Genomic DNA, 22,172 nt, shown 5'->3' on the forward strand with positions numbered 1-22,172 from the left:
ATTAAGGCTTGATTGAGATTCAAGTCTGAAAATTAGAATATTGAGGATGTTTGTAAAAGCCTGCGGTCAGCCCACCGGCTGCCACTGGGAATGAGGGATTGAGTTCAGTGACAGTTACCTGCCCTGCTAGATAAGGACCACCAGGAGCCCCCTACAAAAGGCAGGTCAGCTTTCCTCCCCTGACATGGCTAGAAGAGCCTAGTCGTCTACACAGGGTGATTCAGAGGGCAGCCAGCAAAGGGCCAGTGGTGCAGGAATAAATGACAATAGATACAGGCAGAGATAGAAAGTGCTCTCACAGGAGAGTGATGGCCCCTGCAAGACTACACCAACTGACTAGCATCGCTCCCATTTAAGAGTGAATCTAGCCCTTCTCCTCCCCTCTGCCCCACACTACCACCTCATTCAACTCCAATCTAGGTAGGATTTCCTTTCACCATTTAGGAAGTGCATTGTCCTGCTCCGGGAGTGATGTGACAGGACCCTGTGATTGCTCGGGGAAGAAGGGGAGCATTGTATCAGGGTAGCTCTGTTATGTTGTAGGCATTCTAGAACGGGATGAGCGTTTGGCTCTAGAGACCGAAAGGAGCTATTGAAATGTTTTAATTAACAGAACATAGCACACCCCTAGAAACATTTATGAAGTAGCTACTGTTCTGAAAACTTGTACAAATTTCACTATGCTCAAATCAGAACATGAAATGAATGCATGAAACCAAAAACTAAAATTACCTTTGCTAAGATTGCACTACAAAATATTAATCTTTTGGTAAACAGCGTCTCCTTGTGGCTCAAAAAGGAGTTTGAGGGCTACAATTAACTTCAAATAAACTTGCAAGGAGCTACAACAGATCTTGATTTGTGAAATGGTTTTATTATTACAGTAATACACAGACATGGACAAGACCGACATTGATAAAACAAAATATGAATCAGTAGATGAGCCATTGCTCGATCTCCAATCAAGAGCAGCAAAACATTTACAAAGCGATATTCATCAGGAAGAGCACGTTTAGATTTGTTGTTTAAAAATCTAAACTACAGTACAGCAATAAAGACAAGGACAGACATGCAGTTCAACTCAGCCCTTCTGGACTTTCGCGATTAGCTCATCACAAAGATTGGTGAGTTCTTCCGTCTCTTTTACCTGAGGGGACAGGAAAAAAGCAAGAAGGGAAAATCTGATAAGAGCAAAACCTTCCTGAACAAATTATGCCAAAAAACCCTGATAGAGGCAGCCTCATGGACTTCAGACTGAGGTGGACTTACTTTCTGGTCAAGGCTGTTCTCCAGTGACTGGGCCTTTAGCTGCTCCCTGCGCAGCTGGGCCTGAAGTGCAGAGACCTCCGACTTTAGTTTGGAGCGAACCTCTGCAATTTCTCCATTCGCCCTGAAAAAAAAAATATATATATGTAATATTCAGCCAAGTGAGACTACACAAAGGCCAGCAACAATACACAATTCTGTAACCGGCTGTACTTTGCACAAAAAAGTATAGTTTGAGTCTTACAGGCCAATTTTCTGCTCTGCATGGGCTTTCAGGGTCTGGTAGCGCTGCTCCTCCTTCTTGATCCTAGCCAGGTAATCTTCAGCACATTTCTTCAGCATCTCTTCATTCTTAGTGGCACACACATTTAAAACCAAAAGTCATGAGGTTGGCAAAGCAAAGTCATAGACCTACATCAATTCAGCATCATCCTTCACAACAATGTTACTTTCCTGCACCAAAGTGTTTTGCGCAATCATGTGTCATAGCAAGATTTTATCCTGTATTTTAAGCCTCCTCCAGAAATGATAATTACACCAAAAATGAACGCAATTGTCTGAGGATGGTGCTGGACCATAAAAAGGGGACAGGTCTGTGAAAAACCTTTCATATAAATGGTTCAGATTTAGGCATGCCACATGGTTGCACAAAACACAGGGCCCTATGCATAGGTCATGACATCCTTTTTAATTCCAACCTTTTTGTAACCCTCGATGGCCTCTTTGTACTTGTCCAGTCTCTTGAAGAGATCAGAGAAGGACCTCTCCATGGTGTTCAGGTCCTGTGATACCTGCTCCTTCTCCTGCAAGACTTTAGTGATCTCAGCCTGGGCCATCTCCTTCTCCTTTTGTTTATCAGCTGCAGGAAACCATGACAAGTTGTACATTTTACATTAAACATTTTTGAATACCCTTCATTTTCATCTTGAACATTGGACAATTTCCTTTACTACAACCTACCCAATATCTGAGCAATTGTGGCTTCAAATTCAGACATGATTTTCCTGCAAAAACAAAAAGCAGAGAAACCAACAGTTAAACTTGTTAAGAGGTCTGAAATGAGAATCAGTGACCAAAGACTAGCTTCAATGCTTATTGCTTACCCCATTTCATGATTATCCCAAGATAGCTTGTCATGCTTTGCCTTCCATTCATCTTCCTGTTCCTTTGCCTATAAAAAGAAACCATTATAAATGAAAAGGATCATGACTGGATTGAAGGGGATGAGGAAAACAAACACCTACTTCTTTCTGGATCTTGGCAACGGCAGCTTCCATGTCTTGCTGACTGTATTTAAGCACCTCTATGATGTTATCCTCAGTGTTGGCTGGTTGGGGGAAAGTTGAGGCCAGATTCATAGGGGAATTTTGCACGCGAGTCCGAGGACCAACAACCTGAACCTAAAAGAGAGAAGACATCCATTTAACAGTTTTCCCACATTACTTAGCTTTACTATATTATAGTAGGATCTTTGAGGAGTACTGCGGTAACTTACAGGTGGTGGGACATCAAGAAGTTTGGGATCGACAGATTTCAGTCCATTCACCTCCTCCTTGGCTCCAGTCTTCTGGGTATCCACACTAAAACCACATTGACAGAAACCTCCCTCAGACTTGGCGCAAACACCTTGATATTCACCTTTGAATTGCAAACTCATTTAAGATACACAAACTAGAGATCAAGTATCCTCTCAATTCTAGGCAAATTAAAATCTTATTTGCAACTATAACATTTTAAGATGAACGCACAAGGCATTTGTCCCCCCCCCCCCCCCCCCCAGTTAGATGGGTAAAACAAAACCATGTGATTATGACCAAAAGAGTAAAGTACCGTGAAGCAAAGGGAGCAGGTTGAGGGAGGTTGTTGAGTGCTGTTGGGCCGCCAGACTTCTTGGGGCTCTCTCTCATGAGGGGGTCAAATTTGAGGTACAGAGATTGTTTCCTCAGTGCTGACTCCTTGAACTGAATATAAAGGATAAATAATTAGAGGAAGCCCAAAATGTAAACAAACAGGAATGAAAGAGATATACAGTGGGGAGAACAAGTATTTGATACACTGCCAATTTTGCAGGTTTTCCTACTTACAAAGCATGTAGAGGTCTGTAATTTGTATCATAGGTACACTTCAACTGTGAGAGACAGAATCTAAAACAAACATCCAGAAAATCACATTGTATGATTTTTAAGTAATTAATTTGCATTTTATTGCATGACATAAGTATTTGATACATCAGAAAAGCAGAACTTAATATTTGGTACAGAAACCTTTGTTTGCAATTACAGAGATCATACGTTTCCTGTAGGTCTTGACCAGGTTTGCACACACTGCAGCAGGGATTTTGGCCCACTCCTCCATACAGACCTTCTCCAGATCCTTCAGGTTTCGGGGCTGTTGCTGGGCAATACGGACTTTCAGCTCCCTCCAAAGATTTTCTATTGGGTTCAGGTCTGGAGACTGACTAGGCCACTCCAGGACCTTGAGATGCTTCTTACGGAGCCACTCCTTAGTTGCCCTGGCTGTGTGTTTCGGGTCGTTGTCATGCTGGAAGACCCAGCCACGACTCATCTTCAATGCTCTTACTGAGGGAAGGAGGTTGTTGGCCAAGATCTCGTAATACATGGCCCCATCCATCCTCCCCTCAATACGGTGCAGTCGTCCTGTCCCCTTTGCAGAAAAGCATCCCCAAAGAATGATGTTTCCACCTCCATGCTTCACGGTTGGGATGGTGTTCTTGGGGTTGTACTCATCCTTCTTCTTCCTCCAAACACAGCAAGTGGAGTTTAGACCAAAAAGCTATATTTTTGCCTCATCAGACCACATGACCTTCTCCCATTCCTCCTCTGGATCATCCAGATGGTCATTGGCAAACTTCAGACGGGCCTGGAAATGCGCTGACTTGAGCAGGGGGACCTTGCGTGCGCTGCAGGATTTTAATCCATGACGGCGTAGTGTGTTACTAATGGTTTTCTTTGAGACTGTGGTCCCAGCTCTCTTCAGGTCATTGACCAGGTCCTGCCATGTAGTTCTGGGCTGATCCCTCACCTTCCTCATGATCATTGATGCCCCACGAGGTGAGATCTTGCATGGAGCCCCAGACCGAGGGTGATTGACCGTCATCTTGAACTTCTTCCATTTTCTAATAATTGCGCCAACAGTTGTTGCCTTCTCACCAAGCTGCTTGCCTATTGTCCTGTAGCCCATCCCAGCCTTGTGCAGATCTACAATTTTATCCCAGATGTCCTTACACAGATCTCTGGTCTTGGCCATTGTGGAGAGGTTGGAGTCTGTTTGATTGAGTGTGTGGACAGGTGTCTTTTATACAGGTAACCAGTTCAAACAGGTGCAGTTAATACAGGTAATGAGTGGAGAACAGGAGGGCTTCTTAAAGAAAAACTAACAGGTCTGTGAGAGCCGGAATTCTTACTGGTTGGTAGGTGATCAAATACTTATGTCATGCAATAAAATGCAAATTCATTACTTAAAAATCATACAATGTGATTTTCTGGATTTTTGTTTTAGATTCCGTCTTTCACAGTTGAAGTGTACCTATGATAAAAATTACAGACCTCTACATGCTTTGTAAGTAGGAAAACCTGCAAAATCGGCAGTATCAAATACTTGTTCTCCCCACTGTATCTATACATACAAACATTTTGACACCTACTCATTCAAGGGTTTTTCTTTATTTTTACTATTTTCTATGTAGAATAATAGTGAAGACATCAAAACTATGAAATAACACATGGAATCATGTAGTAACCCAAAAAGTGTTAAACAAATCAATATATTTGAGATTCTTCAAATAGCCACCCTTTGCCTTGATGCCAAATGTGCAAAACTGTCATTCTCTCAACCAGCTTCATGAGGTAGTCACCTGGAATGCATTTCAATTAACAGGTGTGCCTTGTTAAATGTTAATTTGTGGAATTTCTTTCCTTCTTAATGCGTTTGAGCCAATCAGTTGTGTTGTGACAGGGTAGGGGGGTATACAGAAGATAGCCCTATTTGGTGAAAGACCAAGTCCATATTATGGCAAGTACAGCTCAAATAAGCAAAGAGAAACGACAGTCCATCATTACTTTAAGACATGAAGGTCAGTCAATACGGAACATTTCAAGAACTTTGAACGTTTCTTCAAGTGCAGTCACAAAAACCATCAAGCGCTTTGATGAAACTGGCTCTCATGAGGACCTCCACAGGAAAGGAAGACCCAGAGTTACATCTGCTGCAGAGGATAAGTTCATTAGGTGGTGTGATGGTGCTTTACTGGTGACACTGTCAGTGATTTATTTAGAATTCAAGGCACACTTAACCAGCATGGCTACCACAGTATTCTGCAGCGATACGCCATCCCATCTGGTTTGCGCTTAGTGGGACTATCATTTGTTTTTCAACAGGACAATGACCCAAAACACACCTCCAGGCTGTGTAAGGGCTATTTGACCAAGAAGGAGTGTGATGAGTGCTGCATCAGATGACCTGGCCTCCACAATCCCCTGACCTTAACCCAATTGAGATGGTTTGGGATGAGTTGGACCGCAGAGTGAAAGAAAAGCAGCCAACATGTGCTCAGCATATGTGGGAACTCCTTCAAGACTGTTGGAAAAGCATTCCTCATGAAGCTGGTTGAGAGAATGCCAAGATGTGCAAAGCTGTCATCAAGGCAAAGGGTGGCTACGTTGAAGAATCTAAAATATATTTTGATTTGTTTAACACTTTTGGTTACTACATGATTCCATGTGTTATTTCATCGTTTTGATATCTTCACTATTATTGTACAATGTAGAAAATAGTGAAAATAAAGAAAAACCCTTGAATGAGTAGGTGTCAAAATGTTTGACTGGTACTGTATATAAAAGATAATCACTTACATTGCTGGACCCAAACTGCTCCAGGTAGTCCATCTGTCCGTCAAAGTCACTTGCCATGACTGGAGAGAAAGGGGGATAAGTGTTAGTAAAAAAGCTAGTCAAGTCGACATTACCTTTCTGCATCTTTTGACTATGTCCCCTATCCTCCCGGCCAGCTCGGTCCTCCCCTCCTGCTCCGTGGCTTGACGACTCATTGCGAGCTCACAGAAGAGGGCTCTGGGCAGCCGAGCGGAAATGGAGGAAAACTAGACTCCCTGCGGACCTGTCATCTTTTCATTCCCTTCTCTCTACATTATCTTCCTCTGTTTCCGCTGCTAAAGCCACTTTCTACCACTCTAAATTTCAAGCCTCTGCCTCTAACCCTAGGAAGCTCTTTGCCACCTTCTCCTCCCTGCTGAATCCTCCTGCCTCTCTGTGGATGACTTCGTCAACCATTTTGAAAAGAAGGTTGACGACATCCGATCCTCATTTATAAAGTCAAATGCCACCGCTGGTCCTGCTCACACTGCCCTACCCTATGGTTTGACTTCTTTCTCCCCTCTCTCTCCAGATGAAATCTTGCGACTTGTGATGGCCGGCCGCCCAACAACCTGCCCGCTTGACCCTATCCCCTCCTCTCTTCTCCAGACCATTTCCGGAGACCTTCTCCCTTACCTCACCCTTGACCGCTGGCCATGTCCCTTCCGTCTTCAAGAGAGCGAGAGTTGCACCCCTCCTCAAAAAACCTACACTCGATCCCTCCGATGTCAACAACTACAGACCAGTATCCCTTTCTTTTCTCTCCAAAACTATTGAGCGTGCCGTCTCTAGCCAACTCTCCTGCTATCTCTCTCAGAATTACCTTCTTGATCCAAACCAGTCAGGTTTCAAGACTGGTCATTCAATTGAGACTGCTCTTCTCTGTGTCAGGGAGGCTCTCCGCACTGCTATAGCTAACTCCCTCTCCTCTGCGCTTATCCTTCTAGACCTATCCGCTGCCTTTGATACTGTGAACCATCAGATCCTCCTCTCCACCCTCTCCGAGTTGGGCATCTCCGGCGCTGCTCACTCTTGGATTGCGTCCTACCTGACAGGTCGCTCCTACCAGGTGGCGTGGCAAGAATCTGTCTCCGCACCACGTGCTCTCACCACTGGTGTCCCCCAGGGCTCAGTTCTAGGCCCTCTCCTATTCTCTCTATACACCAAGTCCCTGGCTCTGTCATATCCTCACATGGTCTCTCCTATCATTGCTACGCAGACGACACAGTTAATTTTCTCCTTTCCCCCTTTTGATAACCAAGTGGCGAATCGCATCTCTGCATGTCTGGCAGACATATCAGTGTGGATGTCGGATCACCACCTCAAGCTGAACCTCGGCAAGACGGAGCTGCTCTTCCTCCTGGGGAAGGACTGCCCGCTCCATGATCTCGCCATCACGGTTGACAACTCCATTGTGTCCTCCTCCCAGAGTGCAAAGAACGTGACCCAGGCGTGACCCTGGACAACACCCTGTCGTTCTCCGCTAACATCAAAGCGGTGACCCGATCCTGCAGGTTCATGCTCTACAACATTCGCAGAGTACGACCCTACCTTACACAGAAAGTGGCACAGGTCCTAATCCAGGCACTTGTCATTTCCCGTCTGGATTACTGCAACTCGCTGTTGGCTGGGCTCCCTGCCTGTGCCATTAAACCCCCAAAACTTATCCAGAACGCCTCAGCCAGTCTGGTGTTCGACCTTCCCAAGTTCTCTCATGTCACCCCGCTCCTCCGCACACGCCACTGGCTTCCAGTTGAGGCTCGCATCTACTACAAGACCATGGCGCTTGCCTACGGAGCTGTGAGGGGAACAGCACCTCCTTACCTTCAGGCTCTGATCAGACCCTACACCCAAATGAGGGCACTACGTTCATCCACCTCTGGCCTGCTAGCTCTCCTACCTCTACGAAAGCACAGTTCCCGCTCAGCCCAGTCAAAGCTATTCGCTGCTCTGGCACCCCAATGGTGGAACAAGCTCCCCCACGACAGCGGAGTCACTGACCACCTTCCGGAGACACTTGAAACCCTACCTCTTTAAGGAATACCTGGAATAGTATAAAGTAATCCTTCTACCCCACCCCATAACAAGTGGTTGTCCCACTGGCTATCATAAGTTGAATGCACCAATTTGTAAGTCGCTCTGGATAAGAGCGTCTGCTAAATGATGTAAATGTACAGCAACTAACATGCATGCCTCAAGTTATTTGACTTACATGTTGTTCCAGGAACAAACTCCTCATTAAATTCTGACATGCCATTCTGTGGGTTCTGCTCAAATTGGCAGAGTTTGAAGGGTTCTAGAGTGCTCAGCGAAGGTTGGTCAGGTTTAGTTGGAGGTTCCTGCTCTTTGCCAGACGAAGGATCCTGAACTTCACAAGACTTCATCTGAAGCTGCTGATCCTGTGGAATGTTGTCCTACGATTGGAGAATGAATGTCACCCAAGTAGTCACTACAATCGATATAGAGCTTTGGCTAGTTTTAAAAAGGCTTACAATTCCTTCTCTTGTGGCAGAAAGATCCGGTTCAGTCCTTGAGATTGTGTCTCCAGCACTAGGAAGAACACTGAAAATAGAGTCACCACCAGTTAATGGAGTGGTGCAGCTAAATTTAAGTTATATATTTTTATACAGCACTCACAACCAAACTGATTATGCTTTAAATATAAATCAAGACTTCCTTTAATCAATTAATTTGATATAATATTAAAGTGGCAGCAAAGTGAACATGAACTTACGATGGCCATGGTGCAGTTTCTTTCTGAACAGGCTCTGCCACTTTATCAGGGGAGGCAGACACCCTGACTGAGGTTGGTGCCTTGGCCTCTGGACTGGATTTCACCTTACAGACTATAGAGTCACTCATTCTTGCATTTGTACCAAATGGATTGAAGTGTGGGTCATCAAACTTTTCAAAGTTGTACGCGCCTTTTGGAACAGGAATATCAGAATCAGTACTGACCGCTGGCTTCACTGGAGATTCCTTAGATAGAGCAGGTTCTTTCTTTTCTTCAGGTACTGCCTTTTTCTCTGTCGGCTTAACACCAGGAGGCCTTTTGCCAAACCTTTTGGGAAGAGGCTTACGCTTGATCTCTCCGCCATCATCGAAATTGAACTCAAGTTTCACTGGGCCGGCATTGGGAGCGGCCTCACCCGGCTGAGGCATGAAGTCTTCAGCGGGCTGGCTCGTCTCCTTGGGAGCAAGTGACAATGGTGCAATAGCTCGCATCTCTGGCTGGACAGGTGCCTCTACAACTGGCTGAGCCACCTGAACCATGGCTGCTGGTCCCATTTCCTTCACCGCAGGCTCTTCAACTTCCACCTCTGGAGGAGGGTCATTGCATGGCAGCTTTCTTCCAAGTACGGGGGAATTCTGAATTTTGGAGGCTCCTGTTTGGAAAGGGTTGACTGAATCAAGGTCGTCAAAATCAAATATGTAAGAACCTTTGGGCAGCAGAGGAGTCTCCTCGGTGATGGCCACAGTTTCCATGACTGTAGAGGAAATGGGGACAGCTTGATCTGGGTCAACTGATGAATGTACAGTCTTGTCCTCATCAGCGTTGGATAACTCGATGGCTGGGTCCTTAGTCATGGTGATCACACTGCTATCTGTTGAGCGCATATCGGCTGAGATGTCAGCAAGAGAATTATCCAGTGATGGCATGAACGGGAGCGTCTCATCCGGTGCCGTTTCAATCTTGTCAAAATCCTCTAACATCTTCTCATGAGAAACTGCCTCAATTACATTAGGTTCACTCAGATCAGTAGCCTTGGGGGTTTCAACTAGTTCACTGGGCCTTGCTGGAGAGAGGACCATTTTACCAGACCCTTGGAAGGGATTGATGAAATCAAGGTTATCAAAATCCAGCTGATAACCTCCTTTACTCTGAATTGGCATGTTATCATCAGGATAGGATGACACATCTGTGAAGTCCGCAGTAAAACAAGTCAAAATCAAGTCAACATTTTATGGTTGAAATAATTAATGGTGACATAAAGCGGCTTCGGGTAATGAATCTTGAACCTTTAGTCAAATGCTTTACCTGATATTGGCGCATCAACAGGCACATTGATTTTCTGAGGCAACACCCTGTAAAAATACAAGAGGATAGATTAGCCTACAATCTCTCAACTTGATACCAGATTATGAATCATCATGCCAATGTGACGTACAGCTACAGGCTTTTTTAAAGTATATGCTTACACTTCATGTGTTGTAAGCTGCAAAGACTCCAGGGCTTTCGTACAGTCATCCAGGCTTGCCATCTTGAGAGACTTTGTTGGTGATACTATTCTCTTAGTGTGAGGGTCTCTTCTTGGAGTCTGAAAACCAACCTGAATGCAAAAACCAAAAGTTCTATTCAAACATTATTTTTTTTTTTATTATTTTTAAACAATCAAATAAAAATATATGTAATGGGTAAACCTAACCTGGTTAAATTGTTGCTTGCATATCGAGTGAACAACTTTCTTTTCATACAGTTTACTCTCCGTGAGTAAACACCTCTACAAAAAATGTTGGGTGTGCATCAGTTCATGCTTTTTACTAGACTATTCAAACAGTCAAGCATAGGTCCTCATAATAACACGATTATTTTACAGATTATTCTGGAACATTATAAACTACCTTCCCTCCCTTTGCTATAGTTTTGTTGGACAGGTTCTCTGCCTGAGACTGGCGAAGGATGGATGGCCTCCCAGTCGGCTGATCCAAGGAAAAGATGTCACAACTTGTCTCTGTATTGCTGTGCTTTCTTCCAGGGCAGATCCCACGATTCTCATCGTTAACAGCAGTAGAACTCATCCTATGAAGAGAGGCACACAGAAGTGAGTGAGCTGAAGCAATAGTTGGCCACACCCAGTAGACAGCTGGGCACACTGATAAGACTGAGCGAAGCACGTCACACAGACGTCACTTACACTGCCTGCAGTCCAGACAGAAGCCCATTCAATCTAATTGATGAAGCCCATATCTGAGCTCTAGATATACACCCCCTCAAGGTTGTATCTAGCTATACAGTGTACAAAACATTAAGAACACCTTCCTAATATAGCGTAGCACCCCTTTTGTCCTCAGAACAGCCTCAATTCATTAAGGCATGGACTCTACAAGGTGTCGAAAGCATTCCATAGGGATGCTGGCCCATGTTGACTCCAATGCTTCCCACAGTTGTGTCAAATTGGCTGATGTCCTTTGGATGGTGGAACATTCTTGATACACACCAAAATTGTTGAGCGTGAAAAGCCCAGCAGCGTTACAGTTCTTGACACACTCAAACTGGTTCGCCTAGCACCTACTACCATAGCCGGTTCAAAGGCACTTCAATCTTTTGTCTTGCCCATTCACCCTCTGAATGGCACACATACACAATCCATGTCTCAAGGCTTTAAAATCCTTCTTTAACCCGTCTCTTCCTCTTCATCTACGCTGATTGAAGTAGATTTAACAGGTGACATCAATAAGGGATGATAGCTTTCACCTGGTCAGTCTGTCATGAAAAGACCAGGTATTCCTAAAGTTTTGTACACTCAGTGTATGTGTAGTGTGCACGGTTGGATCCTTGTTGACAATGGCTACATGTAAACATCACCAACCCCTAGAAGTCTGAATGTGCAATTAATTTGGAGAGAAAATGTGAAAGGGTCACGTGCTACCAGTTGGGAGAAATAGCTATACATCAGGCCACAAAGCGTTGTCGGTCATTCAAAAAGTTTGTTTACTGACATTTCAATTGATAGCCGAGGTCTAGGCTACATTTATATTACCAGATTCTGAATTGTTGACATGACAACACTTCATGGCTTGCAAAGAATGATGGGGTGCCGAGTTGGTGACAATGTGTACAAGCAATTTACCCACTATGTCCTCACACCATAATGTGGCCTGCAGTTCCAGGGCTTGTCACTTCTCCCTACACTGGATGGATCCGCCTGGACTGCCAAAGAGCACACCCAATCTGCAAAGCCCATTTGGAATCATTCAGAGTTTGGCTAGATGAATTTCCCATGGTGCATAGCCAACTAAACTAAGTTACCGTGACTGCAGCATTTTTGTGGATGGTCCGGCTGAACATTTAACTAGTACAGTAAGGTTTGGAGCAATGCCATGAGTTTTACGCTTACTTGTTGAAGTGAAATAATGTCTGAAATAATGTGGTCAGCGCATGAATAATGGCAATCGCATACCAGCTATCGTTAGCTAGCTAGTAAGCTAACAACGAACAATTCAAATGAATCTTGTTCACGTTAGGTACCTAGTAACGTTCGCTAGCTATTCATCAGCACGTTTGCCAATACCAATTAACCGTAGACAGCTAGCGGACGTTGTCAGCTGCTGGTTAGATTGACACCAACCATCAATAACTCAGCAAAATAACGTTAACTAACATAATTACCTAGCGAGGCAGTTTATCCTAATATAAATGACCAGTTTATATTATACCGTATTGATCCCAGTACGTGACATGGGAGGGAACTTGCTCTCGAGAACACAAGGCCAGGGCATTAACAAGGTAACGTTAACTAGTTAGCGTCTATGAATGGGCTAGTAGGAGGGAACTAAAGTCAGTTAGCTGGTTAACTTTATGTAATTTAGGTAGCTAGCCAACGTTAAGTAAATCGCTAGCGTCAGGCTACATGAATAGATGCATCAAATTAACGAAGACATTTTGCGCAATAGACCAAGTCAGAGGAACAATTAAAAAGCAGCCAAATAGCTACATACCTCAATCAAGGAGTCGGATAAACATAAAATAATTTATCTTGTCGGCAACGAACTCCACACACAGTTTACTTTTTCGAAATCGGCTTGCTAAGCAAGTGGCCAGTAGATTTCGAATTTAAACGCCTCGATTTGCACCAATTAAATAGACAGAAAATCTCAAACATGGGGCGGAGCTTCTTACGAATTAGCCAATAGCGTTGCATGACTTGACACGACCAGCAAACATAAAACCAAAGTAAATTGCTAGTCGAGACAAAGACGATTTAAAACAATATTTGTAGGAGTGCGTTTGATGCCAATTTTATTATAGGAGAGTGTACATTTTACTACACGACGGGGACAAGAGTATTTATGCTGTCTGTTCAGTAATGGAAAAGGATATACTTTGCAGCCTCTGCTTTAGGGGAGGGAGAGAATGAAATGAAAGAGTGCATTTGGAAAGTATTAAGACCCCACATTTTGTTACAATACAGCCTTATTCTAAAATTGATTAAATAAATAAAACTCTACACACAATACCCCATAATGACAAAGCAAAATCAGGTTTTTAGAAATGTTTGCAAATGTATTAAACGTAAAACACAGAAATACCTTATTTACATAAGTATTCAGACCCTTTGCTATGAGACTTGAAATTGTGCTCGGGTGTATCCTGTTTCCATTGATCATCCTTGAGATGTTTCTACAACTTCATTTGAGTCCACCTGTGGTAAATTAAATTGATTGGACATGATTTGGAAAGGCACACACCTGTCTATATAAGGTCCCACAGTTGACAGTGCATGTCAGAGCAAAAATAAAGCCATGAGGTCGAAAGAATTGTCCGTAGAGATCCGACACAGGATTGTGTCGAGGCACAGATCTGGGGAAGGGTATTATGTAGCATTGAAGGTCCCCAAGAACACAGTGGCTTCCATCATTCTTAAATGAAATAAGTTTGGAACCACCAAGATTCTTCCTAGAGCTGGCCGCCCGGCCAAACTGAGCAATCGGGGGGAAGGGCCTTGGTCAGGGAGGTGACCAAGAACCCGATGGTCACTCTGACAAAGCTCCAGAGTTCCTCTGTGGAGATGGGAGAACCTTCCAGAAGGACAACCATCTCTGCAGCACTCCACCAATCAGGCGTTTATGGTGGAGTGGCCAGACGGAAGCCACTCCTCAGTAAAAGGCACATGACAGCTTTTTGGAGTCTCAGACCATGAGAAACAAGATTCTCTGGTATGATGATACCGATTGAACTCTTTGGCCTGAATGCCAAGCGTCACTTCTGGAGGAAACCTGGCACCATCCCTACGGTGAAGCATGGTGGTGACAGCATCATGCTGTGGGGATGTTTTTCAGTAGCAGGGACTGGGAGACTAGTCAGGATTGAGGGAAAGATGAACGGAGCAAAGTACAGAGAGATCCTTCATGAAAACCTGCTCCAGAGCACTCAGGACCTCAGACTTGGGCAAACTTTCATCTACCAACAGGACAACGACCCTAAGCACACAGCAAAGACAACACCGGAGTGGCTTTGGGACATGTCGCAATGTCCTTGAGTGGCCCAGCCAGAGCCCGGACTTGAACCCGATCAAACATCTCTTGAGAGACCTGAAAATAGCTGTGCAGCGACGCTCCCCGTCCAACCTGACAGAGCTTGAGAGGATCTGCAGAGAAGAACAGCTGTAATCGCTGCCAAAGGTGCTTCAACAAAGTACTGAGTAAAGGGTCTGAATACTTATGAAAATGTGATATTTCAGTTTTTTATTTAATACATTTGCTAAATAAAAAAATACAACTGTTTTTGCTTTGTGTTGTGTGTAGATTGATGAGCGGGAAAAAACAATTTAATCCATTTTAGAATAAGGCTGTAACGTAACAAAATGTGGAAAAAGTCAAGGGGTCTGAATACTTTCCGAATGCGCTGTATATTTGGAGGGGGAAAAACTATAGGAATACCCATACATATAGAACTGATAAACCCCCAACTAGCCATGCTATCTGTATTTTTTTTCCATTTAACGACAACTTTTGGAAAAATACATTACATGATAAAAAGTATGTGGACACCTGCTCCTCGAACATCTCATTTCATAATCATGGGCATTAATATGGAGTTGGTCCCCCCCCTTTGCTATAATAGCCTCCACTCTTCTGGGAAGGCTTTCCACTAGATGTTGGAACATTGCTGCGGGGACTTGCTTCCATTCAGCCACGAGCATTAGTGAGGTTGGGCAATTAGGCTTGGCTCGCAATCGCCTTTCCAATTCATCCCAAAGGTGTTCGATGGGGTTGAGGTCAGAGCTCTGTGCAGGCCAGTCAAGTTCTTCCACCCTGATATCAACAAACCATTTCTGAATGGACCTCGCTTTGTGCACGGGGGCATTGTCATGCTGAAACAGGAAAGGGCCTTCCCCAAACTGTTGCCGCAGAGTTGGAAGCACAGAATCGTCTAGAATATCATTGTATGCTGTAGCGTTAAGATTTCCCTTCACTGCCCAAACCATGAAAACAGCCCCAGACGATTATTCCTTCTCCACCAAACTTTACAGTTGGCACTATGCATTGGGGCAGGTAGCGTTCTCCTGGCATCCACCAAACCCAGATTCGTCCGTCAGACTGCCAGATGGTGAAGCGTGATTCATCACTCCAGAGAAGGCGTTTCCACTGCTCCAGAGTTCAATGGCGGCGAGCTTTACACCACTCCAGCCGACGCTTGGAATTGCGCATGGTGATCTTAGGTTTTTGTGCGGCTGCTCGGCTATGGAAACCCATTTAATGAATCTCCCAACTAACAGTTATTGTGCTGACGTCGCTTCCAGAGTGTTGCAACCGAGGACAGACGATTTTTGACGAACTGATTTGACGAACTGACTTGTTGGAAAGGTGGCATCCTATAACAGTGCCACGTTGAAAGTCACTGAGGTCTTCAGTAAGGCCATTCTACTGCCAATGTTTGACTACGGAGATTGCATTGCGGTGCGCTCGATTTTATACACATTTTACATTTTAGTCATTTAGCAGAGTGCATACATTTTTTTTTTTTTTTTTCATACTGGCCCCCCGTGGGAATCGAACCCACAACCCTGGCATTGCAAACGCCATGCTCTACCAACTGAGCTACATCCCTGCCTGGCCATTCCCTCCCCTACCCTGGACGATGCTGGGCCAATTGTGCGCCACACCATGGGTCTCCCGGTCGCGACCAGGATCTCTAGTGGCACAGCTAGCACTGCGATGCAGTGCCTTAGACCACTGCACCACTCGGGAGAAGCATAAACGGGTGTAGCTGAAACAGCCGAATCCACTAATTTGAAGGGGTGTCCACATATTTTGTATATAAATGTATGTAGGTCAAAGAAGTGAAAGCCTATCAGTGCTGCTGAGGTTTGAGAAGGTTTTGCCTGGAAACAGATAGGATTCCTTAGTTTCAATGTCAGAGAATTTGTCCCATTCCCATTGCAGTGTTTTAAATTCCACAGAATGGGACATGTAGCTGTTCAGTGTAAAAGGAAAGAAAATATGTGCCAAGTGTGGAGGGGAACATGATTATGGTGAATGTGGGAGCAATGTGAAGGTTAAGTTCCATGGCTGCTCCTGTACCACGTGGACCTACTGTCGGGGCTGGTGTTTCTGCTGGTCCTGGCAGGGTTTCGAGACCTGTTCAGAAACCTTGCAATCATCAATGTATTGTGTCAAAGGACACTTTAATAGTGAATAAAGTTAACTTCATAGCTTTAATTGTTAAGGTTATCAACATGAGTCTGGTTGTGGAAAGCAGAAATGCCAGTTTGAAGGTTACAGTGGATACAGCTGAATAATTATTGGAGGTAACAGATGTTACTATCAAAATAAAATCAAAATGAAATGAAATGAAATTGTATTTGTCACATATTCCGAATACAACAGGTGTAGACCATACAGTGAAATGCTTACTACTATAATTAAAGAGCAGCAGTAAAATAACAATAGCGAGGCTATGTACAGGGGGTACCGGTACCGAGTCAATGTGCGGGGGCCCCATTTAGTCAAGGTAATTGAGGTAATATGTACATGTACACTACCGGTCAAAAGTTTTAGAACACTTACTCATTCAAGGGTTTTTCTTTATTTTTACTATTTTCTACATTGTAGAATAATAGTGAAGACATCAAAACTATAAAATAACACATATGGAATCATGTAGTAACCAAAAAAGTGTTAAACAAATCAAAATATATTTTATATTTGAGATTCTTCAAATAGCCACCCTTTGCCTTTGTGACAGCTTTGCACACTCTTGGCATTCTCTTAACCAGCTTCATGAGGTAGTCACCTGGAATACATTTCAATTAACAGGTGTGCCTTCTAAAAAGTTAATTTGTGGAATTTCTTTCCTTCTTAATGTGTTTGAGCCAATCAGTTGTGTTGTGACAAGGTAGGGGGGGTATACAGAAGATAGCCCTATTTGGTAAAATACCAAGTCCATATTATGGCAAGAACAGCTCAAATAAGCAAAGAGAAACGACAGTCCATCATTACTTTAAGACATGAAAGTCAGTCAATACGGAACATTTCAAGAACTTTGAACGTTTCTTCAAGTGCAGTCACAAAAACCATGAAGCTCTATGATGAAACTGGCTCTCATGAGGACCGCCACAGGAATGGAAGACCCAGAGTTACCTCTGCTGCAGAGGATAAATTCATTAGAGTTACCAGCCTCAGAAATTGCAGCCCAAATAAATGCTTCACAGAGTTCAAGTAACAGACACATCTCAACATCAACTGTTCAGAGGAGACTGTGTGAATCAGGCCTTCATGGTCGAATTGCTGCAAAGAAACCACTACTAAAGGACACCAATAATAAGAAGAGACTTGCTTGGGCCAATAAACACAAGTAATGGACATCAGACCGGTGGAAATTTGTCCTTTGGTCTGGAGTCCAAATTTGAGATTTTTGGCTCCAACCGCCGTGTCTTTCTGTGACGCAGTGTGGGTGAATGGATGATCTCCACGTGTAGTTCCCACCGTAAAGCATGGAAGAGGAGGTGTTATGGCGTGGGGGTGCTTTTCTGGTGACACTGTCAGTGATTTGTTTAGAATTCAAGGCACACTTAACCAGCATGGCTACCACAGCATTCTGCAGCGATACGCCATCCCATCTGGTTTGGGCTTATTGTATTATGTTGTAAAGGGAATTTTACTTTGTGCATCTTATCTTTGTTGTCATAAACAATCCTTGGTTCCTGCCTGTGTCTGGTCAAGATATGGCCCCCTCCGGAGGAACATCTAGCAGAACGCCCAGAATATGTTATTTAAGTTAAGATAGGAGACGGAGCCTGTCACATGTAGGAACCAATCCAATGAATCATGTTTATGTAGGTTTAGGTAGCCGTATATAAGGCTCTATGTAAGGAACGCCCTTTTAGTGCTCCCGACAGATGTTCACTATGGTACATCAAATTTGTTGGAACCTCTTCAGCTTGCTGACAATAAACAATGATTCATTTAAGATTGACTTCGAGTGTCCCTGTGTAAGAATTTCCACGACAATAGAAGAAGCAGAAGAGTCCTACTAGGAAGACTACATTTGAGTTCTAGAGGACTGACATGAGCATGATGCTGCCCATTTGCTCATCAACTTAGCCTATAAAAGGCTTATTTTGTTTGAGTACAGAAGGTGATATATTTCTGCTGTGCGCAGCCTTGATGGATCCCATGGGATCAGTTGTGTAGTGGTGCCATTTTTTTTCTAAACGGCCCGCCCAGCGAAGGAAAGGCATCTTGTGTGAAAAATTATATGAGAAACAGTGACCAACCCAAGCTGTACTGTACAGTAGACTAATACTAGGCCTAGACCTACTATTGAAACATATAAACTGAGTCGGAAATTCACAGGTTTCAGATTTTCCCCAATTCTTTCAGGTTTACATTTTCAAAGTAACACTTTTATAAACAGAAAAACAACAAATGTGTATGTGCTAATTCCATAACAATGCTTAAACCACATCAGGAGACTATGTTTGAGTAGTCTGGAAAAAATCTAAGAGATTTAGATTTTTTTGAGTAGTTACCCTTTAATTCAAGTGTGCAGGCACCTAGCACTATTGTTTGATTAGCAGTGTTTCTGTAGCACATGAGATGGAGTTTGCAAAATAAATGGCCACTGTGTCACACCCTGGCTCTGGGACTCATTATGTTGAGCCAGGGTGTGTGCATTCTATGTGTTCATTTTCTATGTTGGGTGTTCTTGGTTGTCGATGTCTATGTTTGTATTGAGGGACTCCCAATCGGAGGTAACGAGTGTCAGCTGTCGGCTCGTTATCTCTGATTGGGAGCCATATTTAAACTGTCTGTGTTCACCTTGTGTTTGTGGGTTTTTGTTCATTTCGGTTTGTGTTAAACTGTAGACGTCACGTTATCGTTTATTGTTTTGATCGTGTGATCAGTAATAAAAGGATATGTTCACCTTCAACGCTGCGCCTTGGTCCTCATCTCTAACCAACGATCGTGACAGAAGAAACCACCATAACAGGACCAAGCAGCATGAAGAAGAGAGAGGATGGACTTGGGAGCAGTTGAGTAGGAGTCTCGACTGGGCCAAGCCAAGAGAAGAGGAGAGAGGTTGGAGTTTGGAGCAGTGGGGTGAGAGTCTGGCGAGAATGATGGAGGCCTGGCCCACGGGGAGGAGAGACCCCCAGAAAAATTTTAGGGGGGGGCTCACGACGTCGGGGCAGCAGGAGGCCGCTATGGAGCGGTCCAGCGGGGTTGCAGAGGAGGCCGCCAGGTTACGGGGGCCACTGGTAGAAGAGGGGATGGAGGGTGTAGAGGCACGGCGAGAGGTACTGGCGTGTGTTGCCAGTCCGGTCCGGCCCGTTCCAGATCCCGGTGTAGAGCCAGTGGTGTGTGTCCCCAGTACGGTCCGGTCTATTCCTGCTCCCCGCACCAAACCTACGGTGTGCGTCGACAGCCCAGCCCGGCCCGTTCCTGCGCTCCGCACCAAGTCTGTGGTGCGCGTCGCCAGCCCAGTCCGGCCCATCCAAGCTTCCCGCACCAAGCCAGTGGTGTGCGTCGTCAGTCCGGCACGGCCCGTGCCTGCTCTCCGCACCAAGTCTATGGTGCGTTTCGTCAGCCCTGTCCGGCCCGTTCCTGCTCTCCGCACCAAGTCTGTGGTGCGCGTCGCCAGCCCGGTCCGGCCTGTTCCTGCCACCCGCACCAAGTCTACGGTGCGCGTCGCCAGCCCGACCCGGCCTGTTCCTGCCACTCGCACCAAACCTACGGTGCGCGTCGCCAGCCCGGTCCGGCCTGTTCCTGCCACTCGCACTAAGCCAGGGGTGCGAGAAGTCAGCCTGGTAAGGCCCGTGCCTCCTCCACGCACAAAGCCAGGGGTGCGAGAAGTCAGCCTGGTAAGGCCCGTTCCTCCTCCACGCACAAAGCCAGGGGTGCGAGTCGTCAGCCTGGTAAGGCCCGTTCCTCCTCCACGCACAAAGCCCGGGGTGCGAGTCGTCAGCCTGGTAAGGCCCGTTCCTCCTCCACGCACCAAGCCTACGGGGTGCGTCGTCAGCCCTGTCCGGCTCGTTCCTGCTCTCCGCACCAAGTCTGTGGTGCGCGTCGCCAGCCCATTCCGGTCCATTCCTGTTCCACGCACCAAGCCAGGGGCGCGTGTCGTCAGTCCGGCTCCGGCCAGCGGGGCTAGACAGGACCAGGGGTACTATGGGGGGTGTATCGGAGGGTGGTGGTCAAGGCCGGAGCCAGAACCGCCACCGAGGAGGTATGCCCGCCCAGCCCTCCCCTGTTTGGGGTTTTTGAGGCGCGGTCGCAGTCCGCGCCTTTAGGGGGGGGTACTGTCACACCCTGGCTCTGGGACTCATTATGTTGAGCCAGGGTGTGTGCATTCTATGTGTTCATTTTCTATGTTGGGTGTTCTTGGTTGTCGATGTCTATGTTTGTATTGAGGGACTCCCAATCGGAGGTAACGAGTGTCAGCTGTCGGCTCGTTATCTCTGATTGGGAGCCATATTTAAACTGTCTGTGTTCACCTTGTGTTTGTGGGTTTTTGTTCATTTCGGTTTGTGTTAAACTGTAGACGTCACGTTATCGTTTATTGTTTTGATCGTGTGATCAGTAATAAAAGGATATGTTCACCTTCAACGCTGCGCCTTGGTCCTCATCTCTAACCAACGATCGTGACACACTGGATTGACGCAAATAATCATGATATTGTTCTGGCAGGTAGGCATAGGCTACTTTGTAGCTAGTTAACATTTAATAGAGAAGGTTTTTGGGAAAGCCTTTCCATCTACCAGAAGACGGTTAGGCCTATCATTAGCATCTCTATATTTTTCCTGTTCCTTAATTGTTTGAAACCTGGACGTTTTACTTCATATTATGAGGCATGTCTTACCTTGTGTCAAAGTAGCCTATAGACAAAATCTCACCATAGAAACGTGGAGGCAATTATTTTTTATAAAGACTTACTCATATGCGTTCTCCTGTTTTATTGGTTTTCTTTCAACTTTCTTTCATTGTCTAACAGCCAAAGGCATTATCCTAATCATATTAGCAACCCATTATAGTTGTTGCATCTTTAAATCCCCCCTCTTTTTAATGGATATTTCCATCTCTACACTACTTTGATACATATTAAGAAGTGAGTATACGCATTGCCCACTGAAAAATAAAAGTGAGTATACGGCGTATACCTACGTATACCCTCCACTACACCACTGCATGGGATGATGCGGCGCACTCTACGCTGATCAGCCTATTCTTTGCCATGTTATAGCCGTATTCGGACGGGTATTACTAGAGACCTTGGTTATGTAATTATTATCTAAGCATGTGCCTTATTCCAGAGGATGATTCACACAGGACTCGTTTTTCTAAACTGCCCTCTGTAATTCTTGTCACGGATTCAGCCGAGGCTGCCCCTCCTCCTTGCTCGGGCAGGCTTCGGCATTCGTCGTCACCGGAGTACTAGCTGCTACCGATCCATGTATCTATGTTTCGACTTGTTTTGTCTTAATTGGTCTGTTTCCCATCATGTAGTTATGTCTTCCCTATTTAACTCTCTGTCTCACACTGTGTGTTGTGCGTGTTTGTTCATGTTTTGGTTGTCGTTAGTGTGCAGGTTTGTTCCCTCCCTGCGTGGAGGTTGTTGTTCATTCTTTTACCTACGAGTAAAGTACGCCTTTTGATTAGCTCTGTGTCCTGCGCCTGACTTCGCCTACCGAATTACACTGACGCCTTGACAGAAACACGCACCATAACATGGAGTCAGCAGGTACAGCTATGCCAGCCGGATCGATGGAGGAACGCGTCCAACAACAAGCGACC

The 22,172-nt window shown here is 45.0% G+C and overlaps 1 protein-coding gene across 2 annotated transcripts; it reads right to left on the reverse strand.

The window, feature by feature from the left end:
* Nucleotides 1–854: 854 nt before the first annotated feature.
* tacc3 (transforming, acidic coiled-coil containing protein 3) lies at nt 855–12,968 on the reverse strand. 2 transcript variants are annotated; one of them, XM_084181608.1, is made up of 17 exons: nt 12,876–12,968; nt 10,779–10,956; nt 10,356–10,486; nt 10,195–10,241; nt 8,890–10,075; nt 8,648–8,717; nt 8,368–8,569; nt 6,138–6,196; nt 3,097–3,227; nt 2,762–2,846; nt 2,511–2,666; nt 2,370–2,437; nt 2,227–2,270; nt 1,965–2,125; nt 1,511–1,617; nt 1,270–1,390; nt 855–1,147 (listed from the first exon to the last, which is right to left on the reverse strand). In XM_084181608.1, the coding sequence occupies exons 2-17, from the start codon at nt 10,953–10,955 to the stop codon at nt 1,082–1,084; spliced, it is 2,811 nt and encodes a 936-aa protein (XP_084037734.1). In that variant the 5' UTR covers nt 10,956; nt 12,876–12,968; the 3' UTR covers nt 855–1,081. The 2 variants fall into 2 exon arrangements, with proteins under 2 accessions (XP_084037734.1, XP_084037735.1); XM_084181609.1 differs by having other exon boundaries at nt 8,368–8,554; nt 12,876–12,966.
* Nucleotides 12,969–22,172: the final 9,204 nt, after the last annotated feature.

The sequence above is a fragment of the Coregonus lavaretus genome, assembly GCF_964263955.1.
Source record: "Coregonus lavaretus genome assembly, chromosome: 18".
NCBI lineage: Eukaryota > Metazoa > Chordata > Actinopteri > Salmoniformes > Salmonidae > Coregonus > Coregonus lavaretus.